We start from the raw sequence: 23,995 nt of genomic DNA on the forward strand, positions 1-23,995 counted from the left end.
AATAATGAAATGAACTGGTAAATGAACATAGACGATAAACAGTGCCCTCTACTGGTATTAAAGTGGTTTAGCCACAGATCAAATTAAACCTGGCACAAATACTGAATTGTTAAACTGCAATATCCTACTATATGTACAACTAATCAGTGTTCTCTGGTTTATAGACTATGAAAGTAAAAATGATATTGGTTACCTCTGTTATAACGTTTTATCAAAGTATATTTTCTTAAAGTTATGTTACTTATGTTACAATGTGTGAAGAGTTATATCTGCCTATTCATATTCAAAGGGAAAGATTAAGTCCTTACTTCATTCAGTCTAAACAGAAATAAACAGCTGCGACGATGATAAATTGACTTGTAGTTAATTAAATAAAATAAAACTGATAAACAGATAAAAGTGTAATGATTTTGCAGTCCTTTTTAAACGTACAGCTCATTTGGCAGCAGCTCTCACGGTTGCTAGGCGACAGTGCGTTAACGTAACCGCACGCGGCGGTTGACGTGGCGTAGGCCTGTCACATTTCCGCACGGCCTTTGCGGCACACGGAGGCTCATGGAGGAGCAGCCTTCACCGGGGCCTGCGAAAAATGCAGCCGCCGAATTGGGACACGGCTAATTCTAATGTTTAGTCCTAAGAGGCAACTGCTGCTGTGATTTCGGGCATTACAAACATACATTGAATTGAAATGGAAATGGAACTAAACACTAAATCCCCCTTTTCGCTTCTAAAGTGTGTATATGGTATTTTAATAGCATTATCTACCGTTCGTAGTCATTTTTGGCAACTTTTGTGCTGCCTTCACTGGCCTCAGCAATTTCCAGTAGTTGTTGACCTCATGAAAGACTGTCCTGATTAGAGCCACGTGTCTCTGATCACAAACACCTGTGTGCAGGGCGGAGTTTGAAGTGTGGATACCTGTTAGACCAATCACACTGTTCCTCACATCCCCAGACCCCACCAGGTGTGAGACGCTGTAGAAGTCCCGCACAGGAGACAGGACAGAGACTCAACACTTCAACTCTTCTGTTATCTGTGAGAAAACACTGCACTTTTGGCGCTTGGTACAGATGTTACAACATTTTATTGGCAAACCGTGAGGCTTAGTAACTTTCTCAAAGTTTTGGCGGATAGAAATATGACCTAATCTTCACTCGCCTTCACCATGTGTAGACATTACTGTGACACGTTTTACATAAAGTACCGGAGCATAAGAAAACAGATTTTCTGAACGATAAAATGAGGACAGACTAAAACAATCTCTATTTGTTTTTTTGTTTTTTTATACCACTTACTTGTCTATACACTGTTGATTACTGCTTGATTTTTGCCATTTTCCTCAAAATTGTATGCAGTTGTCACACTAGAGCGAGGTGGACGAGTTGCTGACTCACCATCCTCACACATTCGTGCTGATGCTCTAATAATCCACTTATACAAAACTTTAACTTGATGCCCTTGAAATGTAATGCCCTACATGGTGTCCACTTTTATTGGACAATAAAATATGACTGCATGAGTTTAAAATAAAAAATTTATAGAGCTATTACATTTTCATTGTAATTATTGTTAATAATCTTTATCACATTTGCTTATCTTGTTGTATTTAATACAGACTCCAAGAAGTGGCAGAGGAGAGGGAAACCCCAGCCAAGCCCTGCACAGGAGGCAGGCTGTGCAGTCTGGACACAGCCATGATGCAACTTGCAACAGTTGCACAGGAATCTTTCCCGGAGGAGGCAGGGCCCCTCATCCACAGTATCCACGGGCCGCACAGGATCAAGCCTCCCTCGTGTCGGGCCCTGCGCAGTGCTGTGTCCACACTGGCACGCCTCGATGACTTCACCTGTGAGAAGATCGGAGCAGGCTTCTTCGCAGAGGTCTTCAGGGTGAGTCTTGCACACATTTCCATCTGGAGTGTAAATGTCCATGATTGGCAGGTTTACCCCCTTCATTTGAGTGTTTTAAAGGAGATGCTAAACTTTTTAACACTAACTTTACCTTCACTCAGACACCTTACCAAAGTCATTGTCTAGTCATTCAGTGTTCATTTCTTAGCTAACGTTGAATTGTTTTTTGTGATGGATTCTATAGCCAGCATTTCTGAACACTTTCATGTGACTTGTGTTTTTCTATTTGAGTCTAAACAAAGCCTTTTTGGAAGTAGATCAGGTACAAGTGAATAGAGTATTTGGGAGGATGGCACTCCAGGGCTAGTACAAGATTATTACAACTTGGGTCTGATCTTTTGTGACAATATGACTAAATGATTATTGATCCAGAGGCAAAGAGCAGAGGATGGATGTTTACATGTACGGGCTTTTCGTGCAGACTAGATGACGTCTGTCATGTAGGCCTTGTCCCAGTTTGCCAAATACAGTTTGAAGTACCGTTTGAAGTACTCTTTGAAGGCGGACTCCGCTGCTGCTTGTCAACCTGAACACTATGCACGTCATCGTCGCAATGGGATTTGTGTGGATATTTTTTATTACAACATTCACCAGTTTGAGTGACATTTGAAGCTGTGCATAAACACGAAAGAGGTACACCCCAAGCAGGCATGCATGCACCCCCCCCCACCCCATTAAAAATGTTTGGTACTTGGGTTGTATCAGGCCTTCAAGAGATACAAGTGTGCCTTCAGGAATACCCAATGTTATGCATCATGCACCTCACCTGTGGGGCACAATGGACTTCCTTGTACCCTTAAATGAGGACATTTCTGCCCGCAAAGAGAGATGCAAATTCCTTATGATGAAGATGTATTTGATTGTTGCATTATCACAATGGAACAGTCTGGTCAGGCTTTTCCAGGCAACAGGACAGAAGCACTTGAACTAAATGTATTACTATTCAAACAGCTGTTCCCTAATATCATGTAAAGCAGATAAAATTGCAACAAATTGTCTTGTGAAGTTTCAACAATGGTTTGCTCAGGCTGTGAAATACAGTCTTAACATTACCCTGTAACAATGTGGTTGTATTTGTGAAAACAAGAGCACAAGGCTTTTTCTAATCTGTAATGCAGCTATAATAAAATTAATGTATTTCTATACATAGTTTTTTTTCTTTTTCATAGCTGTGTAACCCAGACACAATTTAACTAGAGTCCAATTGGTTAACACAACAAAAAACAGCCGTTTCAGTTTGCACTGTGCATATCACTTAACTCAAGACTAGCTGTTTTAAGGGTAAACATGTCACTTTTGAAACCACCTTATCTCTTCCATTAAATAAAAAATAATTAAAAATAACGTATGTAACATACACACAAAGACAGCGGTGGTCCGAGGTTTCGGCCTGTCCCATTTCGGCAAGATGGCAACTACACTGAAGTACATATTTTCGGCCGAATTTGGCAAATTGAGACACGGCCCCAGACTGAGCTCATGAGCACAGTGTCAAAATCGCTTGATTTGGATAGTTTTGGTAGTTTATAGGTAGGAGAGCTATTTCATGGACACTGAGTCATACAAAGGGCAACCAGTTCAATACACTCATCTGAAAAAACACATTTGCTCAGTTTGCCTTTAGTTCCACATTATTAATAATGATTAATGATAATCATCTATGTGAAGACATGATCAGGTTAATGATTTCTCACAATCAACAGTAACAGCAATGTGGGAAACATATCAATATTCAGCACTTTAACTTTATTAATCTTAGTAATTGTTAAATTTTCAGATGACACATCACTACATCTTATAGCCTCCTGACTACCAGGAGAAAAACTCATTTATTTTAAAATTCTCATCTTTGTAGGGTAATTAGAATACTGAATACTTTGTTTTTAATTTTTTTTTTAAAGTTTATTTTCCAGATACGTGTCCACTACAGTGGACATACATGTGAAACTGAACCTTGATGGCAATCAACTAGTGCCAAAAAATATATAAAAAGGCAACATAACACAAGGACTTCTCGCTGATTTGTACACAGGGCTATTCCTTCAAACACGGACTCATCAATGTACTGCTTAAAATAATCTATTGGGGTCCAGTTTTGGTGTGTCATGGCATCATTACTATGAATAATGGGAGGATCATCAAGTTGGAATCTTGAATCTTAAAAGTAAGCGCATCATTGCCCTTGCCCCCCGTGCGCAACCGCCCCCCCACACACGACCGGTATTTGAAGGTATGCTACACATGAACTGTAAAGAATATCCCCAAAATGTGGATAATTATTGACAATCAACATGTCTAGACCAATGTATGTGCGTGCCAGACATTTTACAAAGATTTTTTTTGAGTCTTTGTGCCCCTGGTGGCCAACTGTGATAAATGACCCATGTCTGTAATATAATTTTTCGTCTGAATCCGATAATGTTGACGTTTCACGTCTGATAAGGGCGCTATAGTGTTAATTTTAATTAAATTTAATGGTGCATTCCATTCATGACATAATTCTGTATATGTGATGTGAGCTCCGTAGGGCAATGTCCGTGGTCGTGAGAGGACAATGAGAAACAGGAAGGAGTTTTTCGGCGGCCGCGTACGGGCGAACTGTGTGGTATTTGGAGAAAATGTGGATGTTTTATGAGAACCCATGTGTCTAGATGTGTGGCATGTGAAATCTGAGCTCATTTGGACCAAACCTGGAACTAGATACGTTTTGAAAACACAGTGAAAAAAGTGGAGAAATTTTGATCCAATATGGCCGACTTCCTGTCCGTCATAGGGCTATAATTGTTTTTTGCTTCTCTTCATGAGCTCTATCACTGGTGCGAATTTCGTCGAAATCTGAGTCTGGCCTCCATATTAAATTGAAAAGCTCAAAATTTCTAGGTGGCGCTGTCGAGCCTGTGTGCGCCGGAAATTGTCATGATGCCAATTTAATGAAATTTTTTGCCGAGCCGGTCGATCCTATATTTGGGACTTTTCGTCGACGTTCAGGGGGCAATTGTTTTGGGCGGAAAAATAAGAAGAAACCGAGGAAAAACGATGCCCTTGCCAGTCACGAAGTGATGGCGAGGGCACTGGCCAATAAAGGGAGAAAAACACAATTAAAGTCTCAACTCTAAGAGAAAATAAGTTATTTATAAAACCAACTCCAAGATTTGGATTCTTGCTCCACAATGGATGCTGACTGGACTCGGATGTGGACTGTTCTGCCTGAATTTCATCTTCAGAGATCTCTGAGGCAGAGGAAGATTCAATCACTGCATCTTGATCTTCAGACAACTCAATATCTGAGTTTCTATCAAAAATTCACAATTCTCTCTACTTCTGAGATTGAATCCCTTTCTTTTCATTTGAAAAAATTGAACAAAATGGAGGAAATAACTACAAATATCCGCTACAGAGGACATTTTTTAAACATTTAATTACTAATAACTGTTCAAATTAAACAGTGTTTAAATGTGGTGTTAAAAGACTTGCATTAAATATGCCACCAACATTTCAAGCCAAAATTTGCTCAAAAAGTAAAATGCACTTTTCCTCTTCCCATAAAATGTGCTTGCAGTGATGGATGCCATTTTCCTTGATGAAAAAAAAAAGATGCTGTTAGGCGTGTTCTATCAAAATGACGACTGGATTGGATCAATTCAAATCTCACAAGTTTATTCCCCTGACAGTTACAATCCTAATACAGAACCCGGGTCAAAAGCGCTATCCCTAGCGGCCTACGTATGCAGGGCTTACAGCCAGGCGCTCTGACTCCCTACCTTTCCCTTGACCCAGGGGATAAAATACAACATGAATATGCAAATATTATGTTGAGCAGGTTGACACCTTGGCTCCTCCCTCCAGCCTCGTTTACCTCTCGGACATCCCCGACTGCACCGGTCTGTTTTTCGGCCTTGAGTCTCCTCTGGCTGCCTTATCTCTGCAAAGGAGTTTCTGCAAAGCACCCAACTGCTTCCCATAATTCAGAACACACAATGATGTCTTTAAAGGAGGACTGTTATAATGAGTGAATAGTTTCAGCGTTAGAGTATCAAACCAGTGCTCAAAATTTAGTACAAAAATGGTGCTTATTAGACAACATTCAAAGGATATACAAATTCAATGTTTTGAGATATATATATATATATATATATATATATATAGCTATAGCACCTAAAAAGCTTTATTCAAACTAATATGCATTCAGTATTTTGATATGTATATGTGATGCAACTAGGAAGCTTTATTACTTAATATACCCTTCAATACCAAAGCCCCACCCCTTCACATTTGGCATCACTGAAAAGCCATAAATGTCCTCTGTAGATGTCAAAAGGAGTTATTTCAGTTGTATGCACTGGGTACTTTTTTCTCCAGTCGTGTGAAAAAGGCCTGTTTACCCAAAAGCTGCGTTTAGCTGACAAGCTTTTTCTGCTGTAGTGCGCGTCCTCGCGGGGAGTTGGCGTGGAGCTTTTGGGACACGTAAAGTGTTCCTCCACATTGTGCCGCTTTGCTGATGAGACACGCACATTTCTTTTTTCGTTGTGACAGTGATTATTTTTTTCTGCCATGTTTTTGGATTCATAAACTGCATTCAGCGCATCTTCACTGCGCTCGCGGACGGAGCACTAGTTTTGTCACGCGCACAATACTGACCTTTGAACTGAGTAGGTCAGAGTTCACCTTAACTTTTCTAAACTTCACGTATAATTAACATATTTTTAAGATAATCATTTTAAACATATATAAATGCAAGGGTGATCAAAAAATAGCAACAGAATAAAAATTAATTTTAGATCCAGCTCATTAGTGAGTTGTGCCATTTTTAGACCCGGCCTGCGGGCGACTCATGTAGACCTTGGGGGCGACCTGGTGCCCGCAGGCACAGTGTTGGTGACCCCTGACCTAGACCATCTCATCTGGACAGACTACTCCAGTTCTGTTTCATAGACTGTATAAAGATTCATAGATTGACAGTATACAGTCTGTGGTTGGGATAACTACCACATTAATGTGTTAGCGTGGCTGATAAGGAACTTGAAGGTTTAACGACATTAATTAAACCATTTCCAAAATCTATACTCTCAACATATGTGGAGAAAGGGTCCATGTAAGCAACTTGATTCAAGCTTTCCATGGTTTACCAATAGCCTGCCGTTTGTTTCTTGTTAAAGTGTTGAATGTTCTCGCTAACCTAGCAGCTAGCTCCATATATCCACAAATTGGTCAAGCCGCTCTAGCAGCTGCAACAGTGAAACTCCATGTCATTAACGTAACCTTAGCTTTAAACTAAACATGCATTATTTCTCATTAATGCATTCAGTTGTTTGTCGTTCCTTCAAGAGAATTGTTATTCCTTCAACAGAATACATATTTTATTTTGTAAATATTATTGTTCTCCTTTCCTTCATCTGCAGGGCTCCATACATTAGAACTCCCTCTGCAGGATAGTTCAGAGGACTAAACCACATGTGTCAAACTCGAGGCCCGCAGGCCAAATGTGGCCCTCCACATCATTTTATGTGGCCCTCGACAGGGTAAATTAAAAGGTATGATGGTCTTAAAACCTCAATTTATAGGAGATACAGTTACACAGCCATATTTTTACATCCAGGCAAATGCACATGCAATATTTCTAACTTGAATAAGTAATACAGAAACAGTTAATTAACAAGTTATAAAATTAGATTTATTTTGGCCCTTTGAGAGGGCCATTTTGCTGATGTGGCCCTCGGTGAAAATGTGTTTGACAGCTCTGGACTAAACTGACCAAACTGAGTTTTGCCCCTGCTAACAGCCCAATGCAGATGGACTGTCTGCGTCTGCTTCTCTCCGCTAACTTTATATTCACTGTCTTTTTTCATCATTCACAGTGGCTGCTTTGAGCTTGTGTCACTCAGAACCCATCTTGTGTTAAAGGAGGAGCCCCTGTGCTGCGGGCCCCGCTCCTTGCACTCTGTTGTACAAAGCATGAAACTCAAATTGACTGATCTGAAGCATATTGTTAATAAGGAAAATAACCAAATAAAACCAGATTTGCAATGTGGCAAGAGGAGATGAAGGCCTGTATGAAACGTTAGGGGTAGAGTTAGGACATAGAAAGTCTAAACTTATTACTATACAATTCATTTTATTTTTGTAACGCCCAAAATCACAACAACAGTTGTCTCGAAGGGCGCTCATGTTTTGGTTCATGGGGGAAACCGGAGTACCCGGAGGAAACCCATCCAGACACGGGGAGAAACATGCAAAACTGCACACAGAAAGGCCTGGGCGACCCAGGGATCGAACCAAACCTTCTCGCTGTGAGGCATGAGTGTTGCCACTCAGCCACCGTGCTGCCTACACACAAAAACAAACAGGAAAATGCTAAAATACTGAAATTATACTCTTATGAGCAGTTACAAATCAATACTGTTACACAAAGGGTTACATATATGATATTTACAAATATGAAGTATCATATGCTTTAGTCACATTTACAGTGGCTTGCAAAAGTATTCATCCCCCTGGAACTTTTTCTGATTTTTGTCATGTCACAACCACAAAGTTAAATATGTTTAAATTAGCATTTTATGTGAATAATTAACACAAAATGGTACATAAGTTAAGTAGAAAGAAAATTATACATAATTTCCAGATAAAAAACAAAAACAAAACAAAAGTACACCCCCACAGCATAATGCCTCCAGCGTGTTTGACTGTGGGGATGGTGTGTTCAGAGTGATGTGCAGTGTTAGTTTTTCTCCACACGTAGCGTTTTGCTTTTAGCCAAAAAGTTAGATTTTGGTCTCATCAGACCAGAGCACCTTCTGCCACATGTTTGCTGTGTCCTTCAATGACTTCTAGCAAACTGTAAATGAGACTTTTTATGGATGGTTTTCCACAGTGGCTTTCTTCTTGTCACTCTCCCATAAAGACCAGATTTGTGTAGTGCAGGACTAATAGTCGTCCTGTGAACAGATTCCCTCACCTGAGCTGTGGATCTCTGCATCTCTTAGTCACCATGGGCCTTCTGGCTGCATCTCTGATGAGTGTCTTCTTGTTCGTTCTGTAAGTTTTGGTGGACGGCCATGTCTGTGTATGTTTGCAGTTGTGTCATACTCTGTCCATTTCCGGATGATGGATTAAACAGTGCTCCTTGAGATTTAGAAATCTTTTTAGATCCGAGCCCCGCTTTAAACTTCACCATAACTTTTTCTCTGACCTGTTTGGTGGCTCCTTTGACTTCATTTTGTGGTTTGCTCCAACACTCTCTTAAACTTGTGTGGCCTTCACAGCACAGCTGCATTTATACTGAGACAAGATTACACACATATCGACTCTTTTTAACCTTAGGGTCATCATTCAATCTTTACAAAATCATCAGGCAACTTCTAAGAGCAACTGGCTGCATTCAAGAAAAAGGGGGATGAATAGTTTTGCACGCTGCAATTTTAAGTTTTTTATTTTTTAAAAATTTGGAAATCTTGTAAAATATTTCCTTCCACTTCACACTTGTGTGCCATTTTGTGTTGCTCATTCACATAAAATGCTAAGAAAATAAATTTATATTTGTAGTTGTGACGCGACTGTATGTGAAAAAGTTCCAGGGGAATGAATACTTTTGCAAGCCACTGTAGGTCCATAAACTAATACACATTTTAAAGTTTTACTATTCAAAAATCTGCTTCATTTAAAATGTGTTATTGGTTTCATGGTTATCGATAACAAACATCTTCAAATAATTGGTATCGATTGAAAATTCCATTATCATGTGACCTTGGACTTTTAACACTTTGTCCTTGTTCACATCACACCATATTTAAAAAATCTTGACTCCAAACTCTGATATGATCAGACTTTAAGTGGGTGCATATCGGCAGCCCAGCCTGAAGACACCGTCAGCTGTTATGGGCCAATATAGGGGTGAATGTTCCCTGTTGCCCGCTCTTCCACGCTCTGTCCTTCTATCCAGGTCACTCTTGTTGCCCCGCCCTGCCTACATCATCATGCCCAGGTTAGGGTTAGGCTCCCACTGGGCTTCTTTGTGGGCACACTTTTGCTTCACACATACTTGGCTGTCATTCGTAATACCCACACTGTATTACACTGAGTCCAGCACACTCACAGCCACACACCTTGCTTTTCTTAATCTTGTATGTACTTTATTGTAAGTAAATTCCTTTTGAGCATGTTTACCTGCAGTTTCTCCTCCCATCTTATCAATATATAGAGCTTGGGGTCAAACGTACAATCTTTATTTTGTATTGTATCTGACTATAAAGTAAAAGAGCCATGGGACGACCCAATAAACTGCCAGGTCAGTACTGGTGAATACATTTACCACAATATCAACTTAAAATGTTTTATCTCCATTAATTTAACTTGTCACACCTCATACAATTTAGCAAGTGTACGACACCACCCTGAGCTCCGTTAAGTGTGAAATATGAAAAAGTATTGAGATTGCCCTGCACTTTGTTTTCTCTCAGAATTAATGTGTTTCGTTTATTGCTTGTTCTCCTATATTCTTTCCCTCCTGCCCTCCCATACTCTCTCATACTTTTTCCCTCCCATACTTTACAGTTTACATTGTGCCACTGTGGAAAAAAGCAGCTATCTGTTGTTAAAGGATGAGTCGGAAAGGATTTATTTCATTACACTTTGTGTTGGGCCAAAATGAGCCACTTTGACAAAGGTGCATCCTCTTACTGCTTTAACAGACATAACTACAAATACAAGACTTTAATAAAGTGGTTGTCAACAAACATTTGTGGAAAAACTGAACTTGATTAATGTCTGTCTGAATACCACAGGTGCAGCACCGTGAGTCTGGACAGATCATGGCTCTAAAGATGAACACTCTGCCCTGTAATAAGGCCAACCTGCTCAAAGAAGTGCAACTGTTGAATCGACTGTCTCACCCCAACATCCTCAGGTACGCCTCCTGCAGGGCTGTCAAAAGTATCAAATCAGATACTAATCAATACCTATCTACTATCAAAACTAGATACTCATCTTTAGAATGATCTTGAGTTACATCAGAACAAGTATAAGACACATAGACTAGTATACACCCATGGACCACTATGTAAAATCTGAGTAAAATCATATTCTATTGTCTAAAAGTTTATTATCATGGTATTGGAATCAGTACTGAGTCTATTCCTTAACTCCTTACCATTCCGGGTCATTTTAGTGAAATTGCCTTTGTTCTGACCTCTCTAAATTAAAATGAACACATTATTGAACCCTCAGTAGTAAATACACAAGTTTGGGGTCTTTGCAAAGGTAACACCCTATAGTTTTACCCACAGGTGTCAGAATCACTAAGTTTGTCTGGTAAGCATTTATACACTTTAGAACACACATTTAAAAAAAAAAAGTTCTCATCCTTGCCTACATTTTTTTTGTTAAAATGAAGGTGTAGAAAGCTGCAGTAGGTCACTGGGGACGAAAATACTCTATCTCAAATGAAAATCTTGTTGACCACTCACATTTCAAATTTGAGGTCAATATCTATAAAAATGAGTTTTACAATCATTTTATCATTAGTAAATCCAGCCCTCTAAACCTATACAAATGGAGACATTTGGAGAACGTTTGGAAGAAATGCAATAACTTTTGAATGTTTCAGCCCATAGACATCAATGAGGCTCTACTGAACACTCTGAGAGGAATCTGTGTCTGCACACCCAGCTGCTCTATTACTGTACATTTACATATTAGATCAAAACACAAATACATATATACATTTGTATATAAAATATATTAATTCTCACCCAATCCATCAAGACATAAGGTCCTCTACTACTGCTAAGTCCACCATGAGATCGTCACTCGGTTCCATGAACCGCTCCAGGTCTGAGATTCCTCTAATTTTACTTGTACAAACATCCACAGTGTCCTCAGTTGCATACTTTCTTTGTTTTTGTCCGTTTTGTCATGTTTAAAATGCAAAACTGCTGCAAAACGGTGCATAAAATTACGCGCGGGTCTGTGATGATTACAGGTGTAAATGTTTACATATTCAGAATGAGTGCCGTAGCTTTCATTTGATGTGTAGATTGTTTGTGTGGGCGACGCAGAAATACACGTACATTGCTGTAAAGTTGTAACGTAAAGGCGACGGCCCGAACGTTAAGGGGTTAATATCAAAATTGACTTTGAAATTTTAGTATTGTGACACTGTCTCACCCAAACATCCTGGTGGAGACACACCTGTTAAATTTTATCTTCAAAAAACTGCAGTTTTTAAGTTTAACTCTTACAATTCAATTTCCTGTTTGCAGGTTTATTGGAGTTTGCGTCCACCAGGGCCAGCTCCATGCTCTCACAGAGGTTAGTTTTCGATCAAGAGCTTTAAAGTGTAAGATCTTATAATGGTATAGAGCAATCACATGGAATAGTCAAAGATGTAAAAAAAATGGCTCACGTTTTTGTTGAAAAAACAGTCAAAGTCATAGTCACATGTTTATGTCCTTTATCGTGAAGCTAAAGGTTGGCCATTAATAAACCCACATCTGTGTTTACCTGCACCGCACAGTTGGGTATTTTTATTGTTTTATTGTTTTAATTCAATATTTGGCTATAAGAATATGAGCTTGCATTAGCTGTACAGTCACAAAGCATTCAAAGCTTTTGCTGCTCTAGCCTAATTGAAGTACAAATAAACTTTCTAAACTTCAGGCCTTAATATAATTTTTTTTTGCAGTACATAAACGGAGGGAACCTAGAGCAGCTGTTGGCCAGTGACATGTACCTGTCGTGGAGCTTACGCCTGAGCCTGGCCCTGGACATTGCACGAGGACTGGAGTATCTGCACAGCAAAGGCATCTTCCACCGGGACCTCACCTCCAAGGTGACCACCCTGCACCTGCTCCACACCCACACTATGTTCCACAGTAATAGCCTGTGAAATGAGCAAGTGACTATTGGACAAAGATGCACACAGATGATCCTGATAGTTTTTTCATCACTGATGAAGTCTGGAGAGATCGCTGTTTGTTTTTGTTTGTTTTTGTTTGTGTTTGTTTTTATGGGCTGATTTTTATTTTCCACAAATTATGTAATTTAAATTTACTACAAACTCACTCACTGCCCTTATTACCACACACCTTTTAAGATGGCGGCACAGTGCAAGGAAATGGCTAAGCTTTTTTTTTAAAGTACACCATGAGGGGACACGGTCGAATGCCTTCTCCAGATCCGCAAAGCACATATGGACTGGTTGGGCAAACTCTCATGAGCCCTCGAGGACCCGATGGAGAGTATAGAGCTGGTCCAGTGTTCCACAACCGGGTCGAAAACCACGCTGCTCCTCCTGAATCCGAGGTTCGACCGATTCTGCTGCTTCCCACTCCTGAGGCGTCGGACAGTTTGCCAGAATCTCTTTGAGGCCGTCTGATAGTCCTCCTCCATGCCCTCCCCGAACTCCTCCCAACCTCGAGTTTTTGCCTCTGCGACCGTACGAGCCGTGGCACGCTTGCAGTCTCAGGATTCCCTGGTCAGTACACTGTCTAGTACCCCTCCCAGGGACTGCAAGAAGGCCAGGTACTCTGCATTGCTATTTGGCACGTATGCCGACAACAGTGAGAGACATGTCCCTGACCCGAACGTGCAGGCCCTCTCGTTCACCAGGGTGAACTCCAACACGTGGCGCCTAAGCTGTGGGGCAGTGAGCAAGCCCACACCAGCCTGCTGCCGCTCCTCGTGGGCAACGCCAGAGAAATGGAGAGTCCAGCCCCTCTCAAGGAGTTGGGTTCCAGAGCCCAAGCTGTGTGTGGAGGTGAGGCCGACTATATCTAGCCGGTAACGCTCAACCTCCCGCACAAGCTCAGGCTCCTTCCGCCCCGTGAGGTGACATTCCACATCCCCAGAGCCAGTCTCCATGCCCGGAGATCTGGTCGCCGAGGCCCCCCAAGCTTCGACTGCCGCCCAGGCTGCACCGGCCCCTCACGGATCCTCTCATGGGTGGTGGGTCCACGTGAGGACGGCCACACATCGTTCCTTCGGGCTGAGCCTGGCCAGGCCCCGTGGGGAAAGGCCCGGCCATCAGGCGCTCGCTCTCAAGCACCCACCCCAGGCCTGCCTCCAGGGTAGGGCCCTGGTGACGCGGGTCCGGGCGACATAGCAAACCTTGATCGTGCACTCATACACTCCTCATAAAGGCCTTCTGAACCGCTCTTAGTCTGACCCGTCCCCCTGGACCTGTTTGCCATGGTTTAACTGTTTAAAATGTATTTTCTGGGTTAATTTAAAGTTTTTGATGCCCTGGTATTAGTATTACCATGTTTATTGCAATATTACTAAGTCCAAATAATCATATGGGTCCATTATCCCTCACCCATTGACCTACATAAAAACTTGTTCCTTGTTTAGTGTGATGCAGAAAAGGAGCCACTGTCTGGATTAACTGGAAAAATGCAGACATTCAGTAACATGACCAGAGTTTTGAATGTGCCATAATGGACTGGATAAATGTTTAAGGTTAATTCCTGTGACCCTTGTTTAGTGGCAAACCAAAAATGCTAAATTGCCAAACAGTCATCATGATTTGCTGTGTATATTCCTTTGTATTTATTTATACATTGTACAAAAAGTCTCCTGTCTCAATAGAACTGCCTGGTGCGCTGGGAGGGCGGTGTTTGCACAGCGGTGGTGGGAGACTTCGGCCTGGCAGAGAAGATCCCAGATTACAGGTCAATGCCTCAAGTCTCTCCAAACCCTCCATCAACATTGATTAGATAAGCCTTTCATGTCCCGTCTGCAGTCAGTGGAACTATTAATGTGAAACCTGATTTTGAGCACAGGGGAAGTAGACACAGGCCAGAGTCACAATGATACGACCGTATTTAATGTGAGCTACCGTGACGTCCTCTGGTCCACTCCAGGTGCCACTGTCACTTTCTCTACATTTACACAATCTAAAACTAAAATATAGAGGAAGTTGCATCAAATCATCTGCCGTGTAGGATTTTCTAAGTCATTATGAAGGATAGTCAGGTAATTGAAGAGCAATGGCTAGTTTTGATGACATAGTGTGATTAAAAAAAAAGCATATAGCATAAAATACAATATGACTACATACTCAAAATCAATACTGATACCATGACAATAACTCTTTCCTTAGACAGTAGAATGTAAATGGTAGTACATTATTTTTTCATGTGGCCTTATCTGTGTAATCCCTCAGTGGTCCAGGGGCATATACTAGTCTGTGGCCTTATGCTTGTTCTGATACAGCTCAAGATCATTCTAAAGATATTCAGGAAAGGGTCATTTCCGTCCTGTCAATGGGACTATTTAGTATTGATACTTGCTCAAATTAGTATCTAGTTTCGATACTAGTTTTAGTATAGCATGGTGTCTGATTTTTGATACTTTTGACAGCTCTAGTCCACCTCAACCTCTCCCCTTATTCCAGCGTTGGTGCACTTTAATTTCACACTGACCAGCACATCTGCGGTTCTGCACACGCAACCGTATTATCCACAAGTAATTGTCTGCCTGTTAGACAAGTGCACACTGCCCATTAGCTCTGCCCCCTCTTCTAAACTCACTGTGGACCTCGTCCATACAGGTCATGTCTGTTTACACAACTGCAATGTTTTATCAGCGGAGGGAATTTAGATTTATAGAAAAGGTCAAGGATGTATTGAACCCAGATGCAGAGCCATTCATTGGACACCTGCGGTACATCATTTAGTTTTTTTTTTTCCTTTGGTTGTCTCCTTATGTAAAGTCTTTGAGTATCTCGAATCAAATATTAACGCTAAAAATACACAACACCATAGAACTTATCAATACTTTAGACAATACTAAAACTATTTAAGCAAGTATCGATACTGGAAAAAAATTACACAACTGGATTTGACCCATTTTATCTTCATTACACCATGTAATCTAGTTCTGACCAAACTGAAGACATTTTGCATTAAATTACAAGATTGTCTAAAAACAATCAAGTCTGTTCTTTAGTATCGAAATAGAATTTGAAATTTTAGCATGACAACACACAATAATAAGAATTTTTTTTTAAATAAAATAAATAATAAAAATGGTTTGCATATTTCACAGGTTGGACAGCCCTCTCAGTGCTACACTGTGGCCATTATTCATATACTACCGATCCTTGGTGGTTGTAGGCTGCCCCAGGGCATCTGTGACTATGGAGACTGGCTCGCTCTGGTCAGACTATCTTAAACATTGTGGAGAACTTTGTCTGAATTATTATGTGCCAGGTGGTATTGGTGTTTTATAAGGTGACTTTCATAAATTTGTGTTGGTTCATAATTGTAACTAAAATCTGTTTTACCTTGCAGTGAGGATGGTACGCAAGAGCCCTTGGCTGTGGTGGGCTCCCCCTACTGGATGGCCCCGGAGGAGCTCAGAGGAGAGGTCTATAATGAAAAGGTAGTCATGATATGTCTTCAGTTTGGTTTCACAAAACAAGCCTGAAACAAGGTTGCATTTCAAAGTGATTGGGTTGCATTTGGCTGGCCTACAGAAATGTGTATGAATATAAATGAAAGTACTTGTTATGTCAGATCCGTCCGTAATCCCATGTGGCACTTGTGAATTTCAGCTTTTGTGTCGAGCCTTGGTCAGATTGCATGTTTTCATGTCTGCAGGTGGATGTGTTTGCTTACGGTATCATCCTTTGTGAGATAATCGCAAGGATCGAGGCAGACCCTGACATTCTGCCACGCAAAGAGGTATCATTTCCCCTGAACGCACACAGTTTAACACATGAGACAGTGTGCACTGATTATTTTGGCCTATTGTCCATCCATCCATCCATCCATTTTCTTCCACTTATCCGGGGCCGGGTCGCGGGGGCAGCAGTCCAAGCAGGGACTCCCAGACTTCCCTCACCCCGGACACGTCCTCCAGCTCCTCCGGTGGGACCCCAAGGCGTTCCCAGGCCAGCCGAGAGACATAGTCCCTCCAGCGTGTCCTGGGTCTTCCCCGGGGCCTCCTCCCGGTGGGACATGCCCAGAACACCTCCCTAGGGAGGCGTCCAGGAGGCATCCTGAGCAGATGCCCGAGCCACCTCAGCTGGTTCCTCTCAACGTGTAGGAGCAGCGGCTCTACTCCGAGCTCCTCCCGTGTGACCGAGCTCCTCACCCTATCCCTAAGGGTGCGCCCAGCCACTCTGCGGAGGAAGCCCATTTCAGCCGCTTGTATCCGCGATCTTGTCCTTTCGGTCATTACCCAAAGCTCATGACCATAGGTGAGGGTAGGAACGTAGATTGACCGGTAAATCGAGAGCTTCGCCTTCCGGCTCAGCTCCTTCTTTACCACAACGGACCGATACAGCGACCGCATCACTGCAGACGCTGCACCGATCCGCCTGTCAATCTCCCGCTCCATCCTTCCCTCACTCGTGAACAAGACCCCGAGATACTTGAACTCCTCCACTTGGGGCAGAGACTCACCACCCACCCGGAGAGAGCAAACCACCTTTTTCCGGTCGAGAACCATGGCCTCGGATTTGGAGGAGCTGATTCTCATCCCAGCCGCTTCACACTCGGCTGCAAACCGCCCCAGTGCCTGCTGCAGGTCCTGGCTCGAAGAAGCCATCAGGACAACATCATCTGCAAACAGCAGAGATGAAATCCTGTGGTTCCCAAACCAGGCCCCCTCCGGCCCCTGACTGCGCCTAGAAATTCTGTCCATAAATATAATGAACAGAACCGGTGACAAAGGGCAGCCCTGGCGGAGTCCAACATGCACTGGGAACAGGTCTGACTTACTGCCGGCAATGCGAACACAGCTCCTGCTCCGGTCATACAGGGACCGGACAGCCCTTAGCAAAGAGCCCCGGACCCCATACTCCCAGAGCACCCCCCAAAGGACACCACGAGGGACACGGTCGAATGCCTTCTCCAGATCCACAAAACACATGTGGACTGGTTGGGCATACTCCCATGAGCCCTCGAGGACCCGATGGAGAGTATAGAGCTGGTCCAGTGTTCCACGACCAGGACGAAAACCACACTGCTCCTCCTGAATCCGAGGTTCGACTATCGGTCGGATTCTCCTCTCCAGTACCCTGGAATAGACCTTACCGGGAAGGCTGAGGAGTGTGATTCCCCTGTAATTGGAACACACCCTCCGGTCCCCCTTTTTATACAGAGGGACCACCACCCCGGTCTGCCATTCCACAGGTACTGTCCCCGACCGCCACGCGATGTTGCAGAGACGTGTCAGCCAAGACAGTCCCACAACATCCAGAGACTTGAGGTACTCAGGACGGATCTCATCCACCCCCGGAGCCTTGCCACCGAGGAGCTTGCCAACCACCTCAGTGACTTCAGCCAGGGTGATGGACGAGTCCGCCTCTGGGTCCCCGGTTTCTGCTTCCTCCTCGGAAGACGTGACAGTGGGATTGAGGAGATCCTCAAAGTATTCCTTCCACCGCCCGACAACATCCCCAGTCGAGGTCAGCAGCTCTCCACCCGCACTGTAAACAGTGTTGGTGAAGCACTGCTTTCCCCTCCTGAGGCGTCGGACGGTTTGCCAGAATCTCTTTGAGGCCGTCCGATAGTCCTCCTCCATGGCCTCCCCGAACTCCTCCCAACCCCGAGTTTTTGCCTCTGTGACTGCCCGAGCCGCGGCACGCTTGGCCTGCCGGTACTCATCAGCTGCCTCAGGAGTCCCACGAGCCAACAAGGCTCGATAGGACTCCTTCTTCAGCTTGACGGCATCCCTTACTTCCGGTGTCCACCACCGGGTTCGGGGATTGCCGCCGCGACAAGCACCACAGACCTTACGACCACAGCTACGAGCAGCCGCATCAACAATAGAGGTGGAGAACATGGCCCACTCGGAGTCCATGTCTCCAACCTCCCCCGGGATCAGGGAGAAGCTCTCCCGGAGGCGGGAGTTGAAGACCCCCCTGACAGAGGGCTCCGCCAGACGTTCCCAGCAGACCCTCACAATACGCTTGGGCCTGCCAGGTCTGTCCGGCTTCCTCCTCCGCCAGCGGATCCAACTCACCACCAGGTGGTGATCAGTTGACAGCTCAGCCCCTCTCTTCACCCGAGTGTCCAAGACACGTGGTCGGAGGTCAGATGACACGACAACAAAGTCGATCATCGACCTCCGACCTAGAGTGTCCTGGTGCCATGTGCACCGATGGACACCCTTGTGCTCGAACATGGTGTTTGTTATGGACAAACTGTGACTAGCACAGAAGTCCAATAACAAAACACCGCTCGGGTTCAGATCGGGGAGGCCGTTCCTCCCAATCACGCCCCTCCAAGTGTCACTGTCGTTACCCACATGGGCGTTGAAGTCCCCCAGGAGAACAACGGAGTCCCCGGTTGGTGCACTGTCTAGTACCCCTCCCAGGGACTCCAAGAAGGCCGGGTACTCTGCACTGCTGTTTGGCCCGTAGGCCGACACAACAGTGAGAGACCTGTCCCCGACCCGAAGGCGCAGGGACGCGACCCTCTCGTTCACCGGAGTGAACCCCAACACGCAGTGGCTGAGCTGTGGGGCAATGAGCAAGCCCACACCAGCTCGCCGCCGCTCCCCGCGGGCAACGCCAGAGAAATGGAGAGTCCAACCCCTCTCAAGAAGATGGGTTCCAGAGCCCAAGCTGTGCGTGGAGGTGAGGCCGACTATATCTAGCCGGTAACGCTCAACCTCCCGCACAAGCTCAGGCTCCTTCCCCCCCAGCGAGGTGACATTCCATGTCCCCAGAGCTAGTCTCCATGTCCGGAGATCCGGTCGTCGAGGTCCCCGCCTTCGACTGCTACCCGGATCTCTCCGCACCCGCCCCTCATGGCTCCTCCCGCAGGTGGTGGGTCCACGGGAGGACGGCCCCACGTCGTTTCTTCGGGCTGGGCCCGACCGGGCCCCGTGGGGAAAGGCCCGGCCACCAGGCGCTCGCTGCCGAGCACCCACCCCAGGCCTGGCTCCAGGGTGGGGCCCCGGTAACGCCAGTCCGGGCGACGTAAACTGCCTTGTTGTATTTTTCTTCATGAAGGGCTTCTGAACCGCTCTTAGTCAGACCCGTCTCCGAGGACCTGTTTGCCATGGGTGACCCTACCAGGGGCATGAAGCCCCCGACAACATAGCTCCCAGGATCATTCGGGTGCTCAAACCCCTCCACCACGTTAAGGTGGCGGTTCGGGGAGGGGTTGGCCTATTGTATATATTTTAATATATTAAACCAAAAATCTGGAACTCATGATTCTAGTTTTTGCCTTTCATTCACCCTCAACCATTTATTTGACCTTTTGTCAAACATATAAGGTATCTGTCTAACTGGAGCACTTATGTCTAATCAAGATTAAGTCAATTTCCTAATAGTTAACACATTTGAATGTGGTATGGATTCTTAATCCTGACCCTCATTGTATTATTCTGTGCAGGACTTTGGGCTGGACATGGAGACATTCCAGCACATGGTGCAAGATTGCCCTCCTGACTTCCTGGATCTGGCCATCACCTGTTGTAATGTATGACACTGAAACTCAGCACATTTGATGATACTTGACCTTAAAGTGGAACTAAATGCCTAAACTCCGGCCACATTTCAAATGGAACTGCTAAACTGGACAGTAGCTGGAGGACTAAAGGAGAGCGAGGGTGGGAGGAGGGGGCAGGGTCTGGAAGACTGAAGAGGAGAGAACAGGGGAGTGATGGGGTCTGCGGGTATAAGGAAGAGTCTGATTGGTCTAACAGGTATCCACACTTGAAACTCTGCCCCTGCACAGAGATGTTTGTAATCAGAAACAGCTGGCTGTAATCAGGGCAGTGCTGTGTGATGTCACCAACTACTGGAAATCAGACGCTGCTGGAGATGGCACAGTTTAGATTTAGGTGTGACCAGAAAGCTAAAAATGTTTACAGTAATTTTGAAGTTGACAAAAGTGAACAGATGATGATGCTATTAAAAGACAATATGCACTGTTCACTACTGAAAAAGTAAGTTTAATGTTTAATTTCACTTAAATGATTTTGTTTTTTTTTTTTGTATTTTTACAGCTGAGTTCAGAGCTACGTCCGTCCTTCTCACAAATTGCACTGGAGCTGGAGCAGCAGGCAAAGAGGAAGCAGAAGGAACAGACTCTGGTTAAAGGTACATCTGTTCCATTCTTTGTACTCCAGTTAACATTGACCATAATCATTTCAAAATCTAGCATAAGTATCAAAATGAGATGCTAATCGAAATTAAGGCTAGTATTGAAAATAGATCCTCATTTGTTTAGAATGATAAGCTGTATTAGAACAAGTATAAGACAGACGAGTATACACCCATGAACCACTATGGACCTACTGGACACTGAGGGTTACACAGATATAAGGACACATGGGAATAGAAAACAAAAAACATTTAATGCTGAAAGTCACATTCTACCATCTAAAAATATTTATATACATATATATATATAATATGTATATACAAATTTGTTAGTGGATTGATTTTCAATGCTTGAGTTGTATATTAAATGGTAACATGTTATGCTTTCAGCTGCCTCACCTCCAGTTAACCTGCTACATCGCCATTCACTCAGCCTCCCGACAGACCCTCATCCGTTGGACATACTCCACTCCCCAGATACGTCCCCTTGTGTCACCCCCACCCACCGCACACGTGTCAATCCTTTCTCTGGGAGAAAGGACCTGAAAGGGGGCAAGATTAAACTTTTTGATACCCCCAGTAAGTCAATTATGTCCTTGACCTTCACGCTGCCCCCTCCTCCGGAGGATAGTGTACAGATGAACAGTGTGAGTGAAGACGAGAAGCTTTTAGGAGAAAGCATAGACTACAGCGGGACAGGGGACTCGGGACTGTCGGAGCAGTCCATGAGCTCTAGCCCTTTGTCCTCTAACTCTCCAGACACTCAGGACAGGTCTTCCCTGTATTATAACCTGACTTCACCCCCCTTCCACTCCTCCACTCCTCCGTCAAATAGCTGTGGGTATCATTCCACACCCACTGATCCAGGCGCCCTGTGTCCACTGCCCAAGCTAGACTAGAAAAGGATCGTATTCTCTCTGGCCGCTGTCTGCCAGGACTGCCCTTGTACTTCCATTGTATTGTTAAGAATAAAGTTTAATAAAGATTGTGTTAAATAAAAAGTGGAATGCATCTTTAACTGTATTTTACTGTATTAAGTGTTGAGGCAAGATTACTTAAATACTGCACTCTGGAACTTTGTTCGTCTCCATGGAGATCTTATTAGTTGTGTTTCTATTGTACTAAAGTTCCTAAAAAAAACTTGCATTCATACTAAGGGTCACCTCAAGATCTGATGTGAATGCTGCCTTGTGGTTTCCATTGAGAAAGTTTAATGCCACTGTTTGGAACATTCTAGGCAAACTAATAAAATATCCATGGAGACTGGGAGGTGGCAGACCCCCCACCACTTTCTAATATGTGCAGGCTGTGTAATTGTACAATGACTTAAGTGCTATTGAGTGCTGGTCTGGTGTTCAGATATTCAACAGTGTTTATGCTTTGATCTGAAAATGGGCCAAGACTGAACAAATGCCCCATTCATTATTTGTATTAATATTTGTCTACATTTTAATGGCTCTAATCCTCACTACTATTTGCCTCTTTAGGAGAGAGGAAAGGTCATAATCTCCTAATTAACTCTATTCCTTCGCATCAAAATGGTATTTGAAAATGAGGAGATAAACTCAGTACTGATTCTGAACACAGTCCATGATTCTGTAAGAGGTGAGTAGAGGAGCCAAAAACTACTCGCATAAGAATTACATTACTTAAAAATATTTCAAGTACAAAGTAGTGGTAAAAAAAAATAAACAACTCCAGGTATGTTTTTTGAGGAGGTAACATGACTAAAAGAGTCAGTGTTGTGTGATATAGGAGCTTTAAAATTAGTTGGGATCTAAAAAAAACAAAAACAAAACCTGATGTTGCTGATCTTTAGTCTTTAATTCTTTCTGTATATTTCATAAAAAAGGGGAAAAAAAGTTCAAACTTCCAAAAACACATTTGTCTATGAAATATTTTCAAATCAATTTGCGAAGTGGAACCACAACTTTTATACACAGACCCATCCATCCATTTTTTTTTTTCTGCTTATCAAGGGCCGAGTTGCAGGGACCCCCAGAATCCCAGGCCTCCTCCCGGTGGGACATGCTTGAAACACTTCCTTAGTGAGGCATCCAGGAGGCATCCTGAGCAGATGCACCAACCACCTCAGCTGGCTCTGGCATCTCGTGGCAGCTCTACTCTGAGCTCCTGTGTGACCGAGCTCCTCTCTCTGTTAGCGCTCAGCCACCCTATGGAGGAAATTGACTGGTAAATCGACTCAGCTCCTCCTTTAACAATATCCTGAGATTCTTAAACTCCCACTTGAAGCAAGGACTCTCCACCCACCTGGAGAGGGCAAGCCACCTTTTTCCGGTAGAAAACCATGGCCTCAAATTTGGAGGAGCTGATCTTGATCCTAGCCGCTTCACAACATCATCAACAAACAGAGATGAGATCCTGTGGTCCCCGAACCGGACCAACCCCAGCCCCTGACCGCGCTTAGAAATTCTGCCCATAAATACATTGAACAGAACTGGTGACAGGACAGCTGTAATTCACCTGTAATTAAAACACACCCTCAGGTCTCCCTTCTTAAAGTGATCACCACCCTGGTCTGCCAGGCCAGCGGTATTGTCCCTACAATTTTGCAGAGATGTCGCTCCTTCGGGCTGTACCCGGCTGAGGCCTTTGGGGAAAAGGTCTGACCACCAGATGCTGTAGAGCACCCACCTCAGGCCTGGCTCCAGGGTGGGGCCCCGGAAATGCAGGTCCAGGCTGACAGCATAGCTCCCAGGATCATTCAGGTGCTCAAACCCCTCCACCATGTTAAGCTGGCAGTTCAAGGTGTGTGTGTGTGTGTAAGGGTGTGTGTAAAATGTAGGGGTGTGTGCGCGTGTGTGTATGTGTATATATATATATATATATATATATATATATATATATATATATTATTTAAAGCCAAAATGTTAAAAGTATCCTTGGTGCCTGACTCCTCTCTTTGGTATCTGTCTCTTTGGTGCCCATGTCTTTGGTGACTCCACTCCGCTGTCTCTGCCCCTGCTCTGCAGTCTCTAACCCTACCACTCTACCCTAGCCT

At 43.8% G+C, this 23,995-nt stretch overlaps 1 protein-coding gene across 1 annotated transcript; it reads left to right on the top strand.

Moving 5' to 3' along the window:
* Positions 1 to 949: 949 nt before the first annotated feature.
* On the top strand, positions 950 to 21,983 carry LOC117393212 (dual specificity testis-specific protein kinase 2-like). Its single transcript, XM_055232220.1, has 11 exons — positions 950 to 1,035; positions 1,616 to 1,889; positions 10,691 to 10,812; positions 12,167 to 12,215; positions 12,589 to 12,735; positions 14,493 to 14,575; positions 16,199 to 16,289; positions 16,508 to 16,591; positions 20,261 to 20,347; positions 20,877 to 20,970; positions 21,364 to 21,983. The coding sequence occupies exons 2-11, from the start codon at positions 1,695 to 1,697 to the stop codon at positions 21,870 to 21,872; spliced, it is 1,461 nt and encodes a 486-aa protein (XP_055088195.1). The 5' UTR covers positions 950 to 1,035; positions 1,616 to 1,694; the 3' UTR covers positions 21,873 to 21,983.
* The last annotated feature ends 2,012 nt before the right edge of the window (positions 21,984 to 23,995 follow it).

Source organism: Periophthalmus magnuspinnatus, chromosome 24 (genome assembly GCF_009829125.3).
Source record: "Periophthalmus magnuspinnatus isolate fPerMag1 chromosome 24, fPerMag1.2.pri, whole genome shotgun sequence".
NCBI classification, from domain to species: Eukaryota; Metazoa; Chordata; class Actinopteri; order Gobiiformes; family Gobiidae; genus Periophthalmus; species Periophthalmus magnuspinnatus.

What these genes read in the sequence shown, in the direction of transcription:
- LOC117393212 (XM_055232220.1), top strand. Translation starts at nt 1,695, where the DNA reads ATGATGCAACTTGCAACAGTTGCACAGGAATCTTTCCCGGAGGAGGCA. An exon ending in TCTCACCCCAACATCCTCAG is followed by an intron (nt 10,813 to 12,166) that starts GTACGCCTCCTG and finishes TCCTGTTTGCAG; the next exon opens with GTTTATTGGAGTTTGCGTCC. An exon ending in GAGAAGATCCCAGATTACAG is followed by an intron (nt 14,576 to 16,198) that starts GTCAATGCCTCA and finishes TTTACCTTGCAG; the next exon opens with TGAGGATGGTACGCAAGAGC.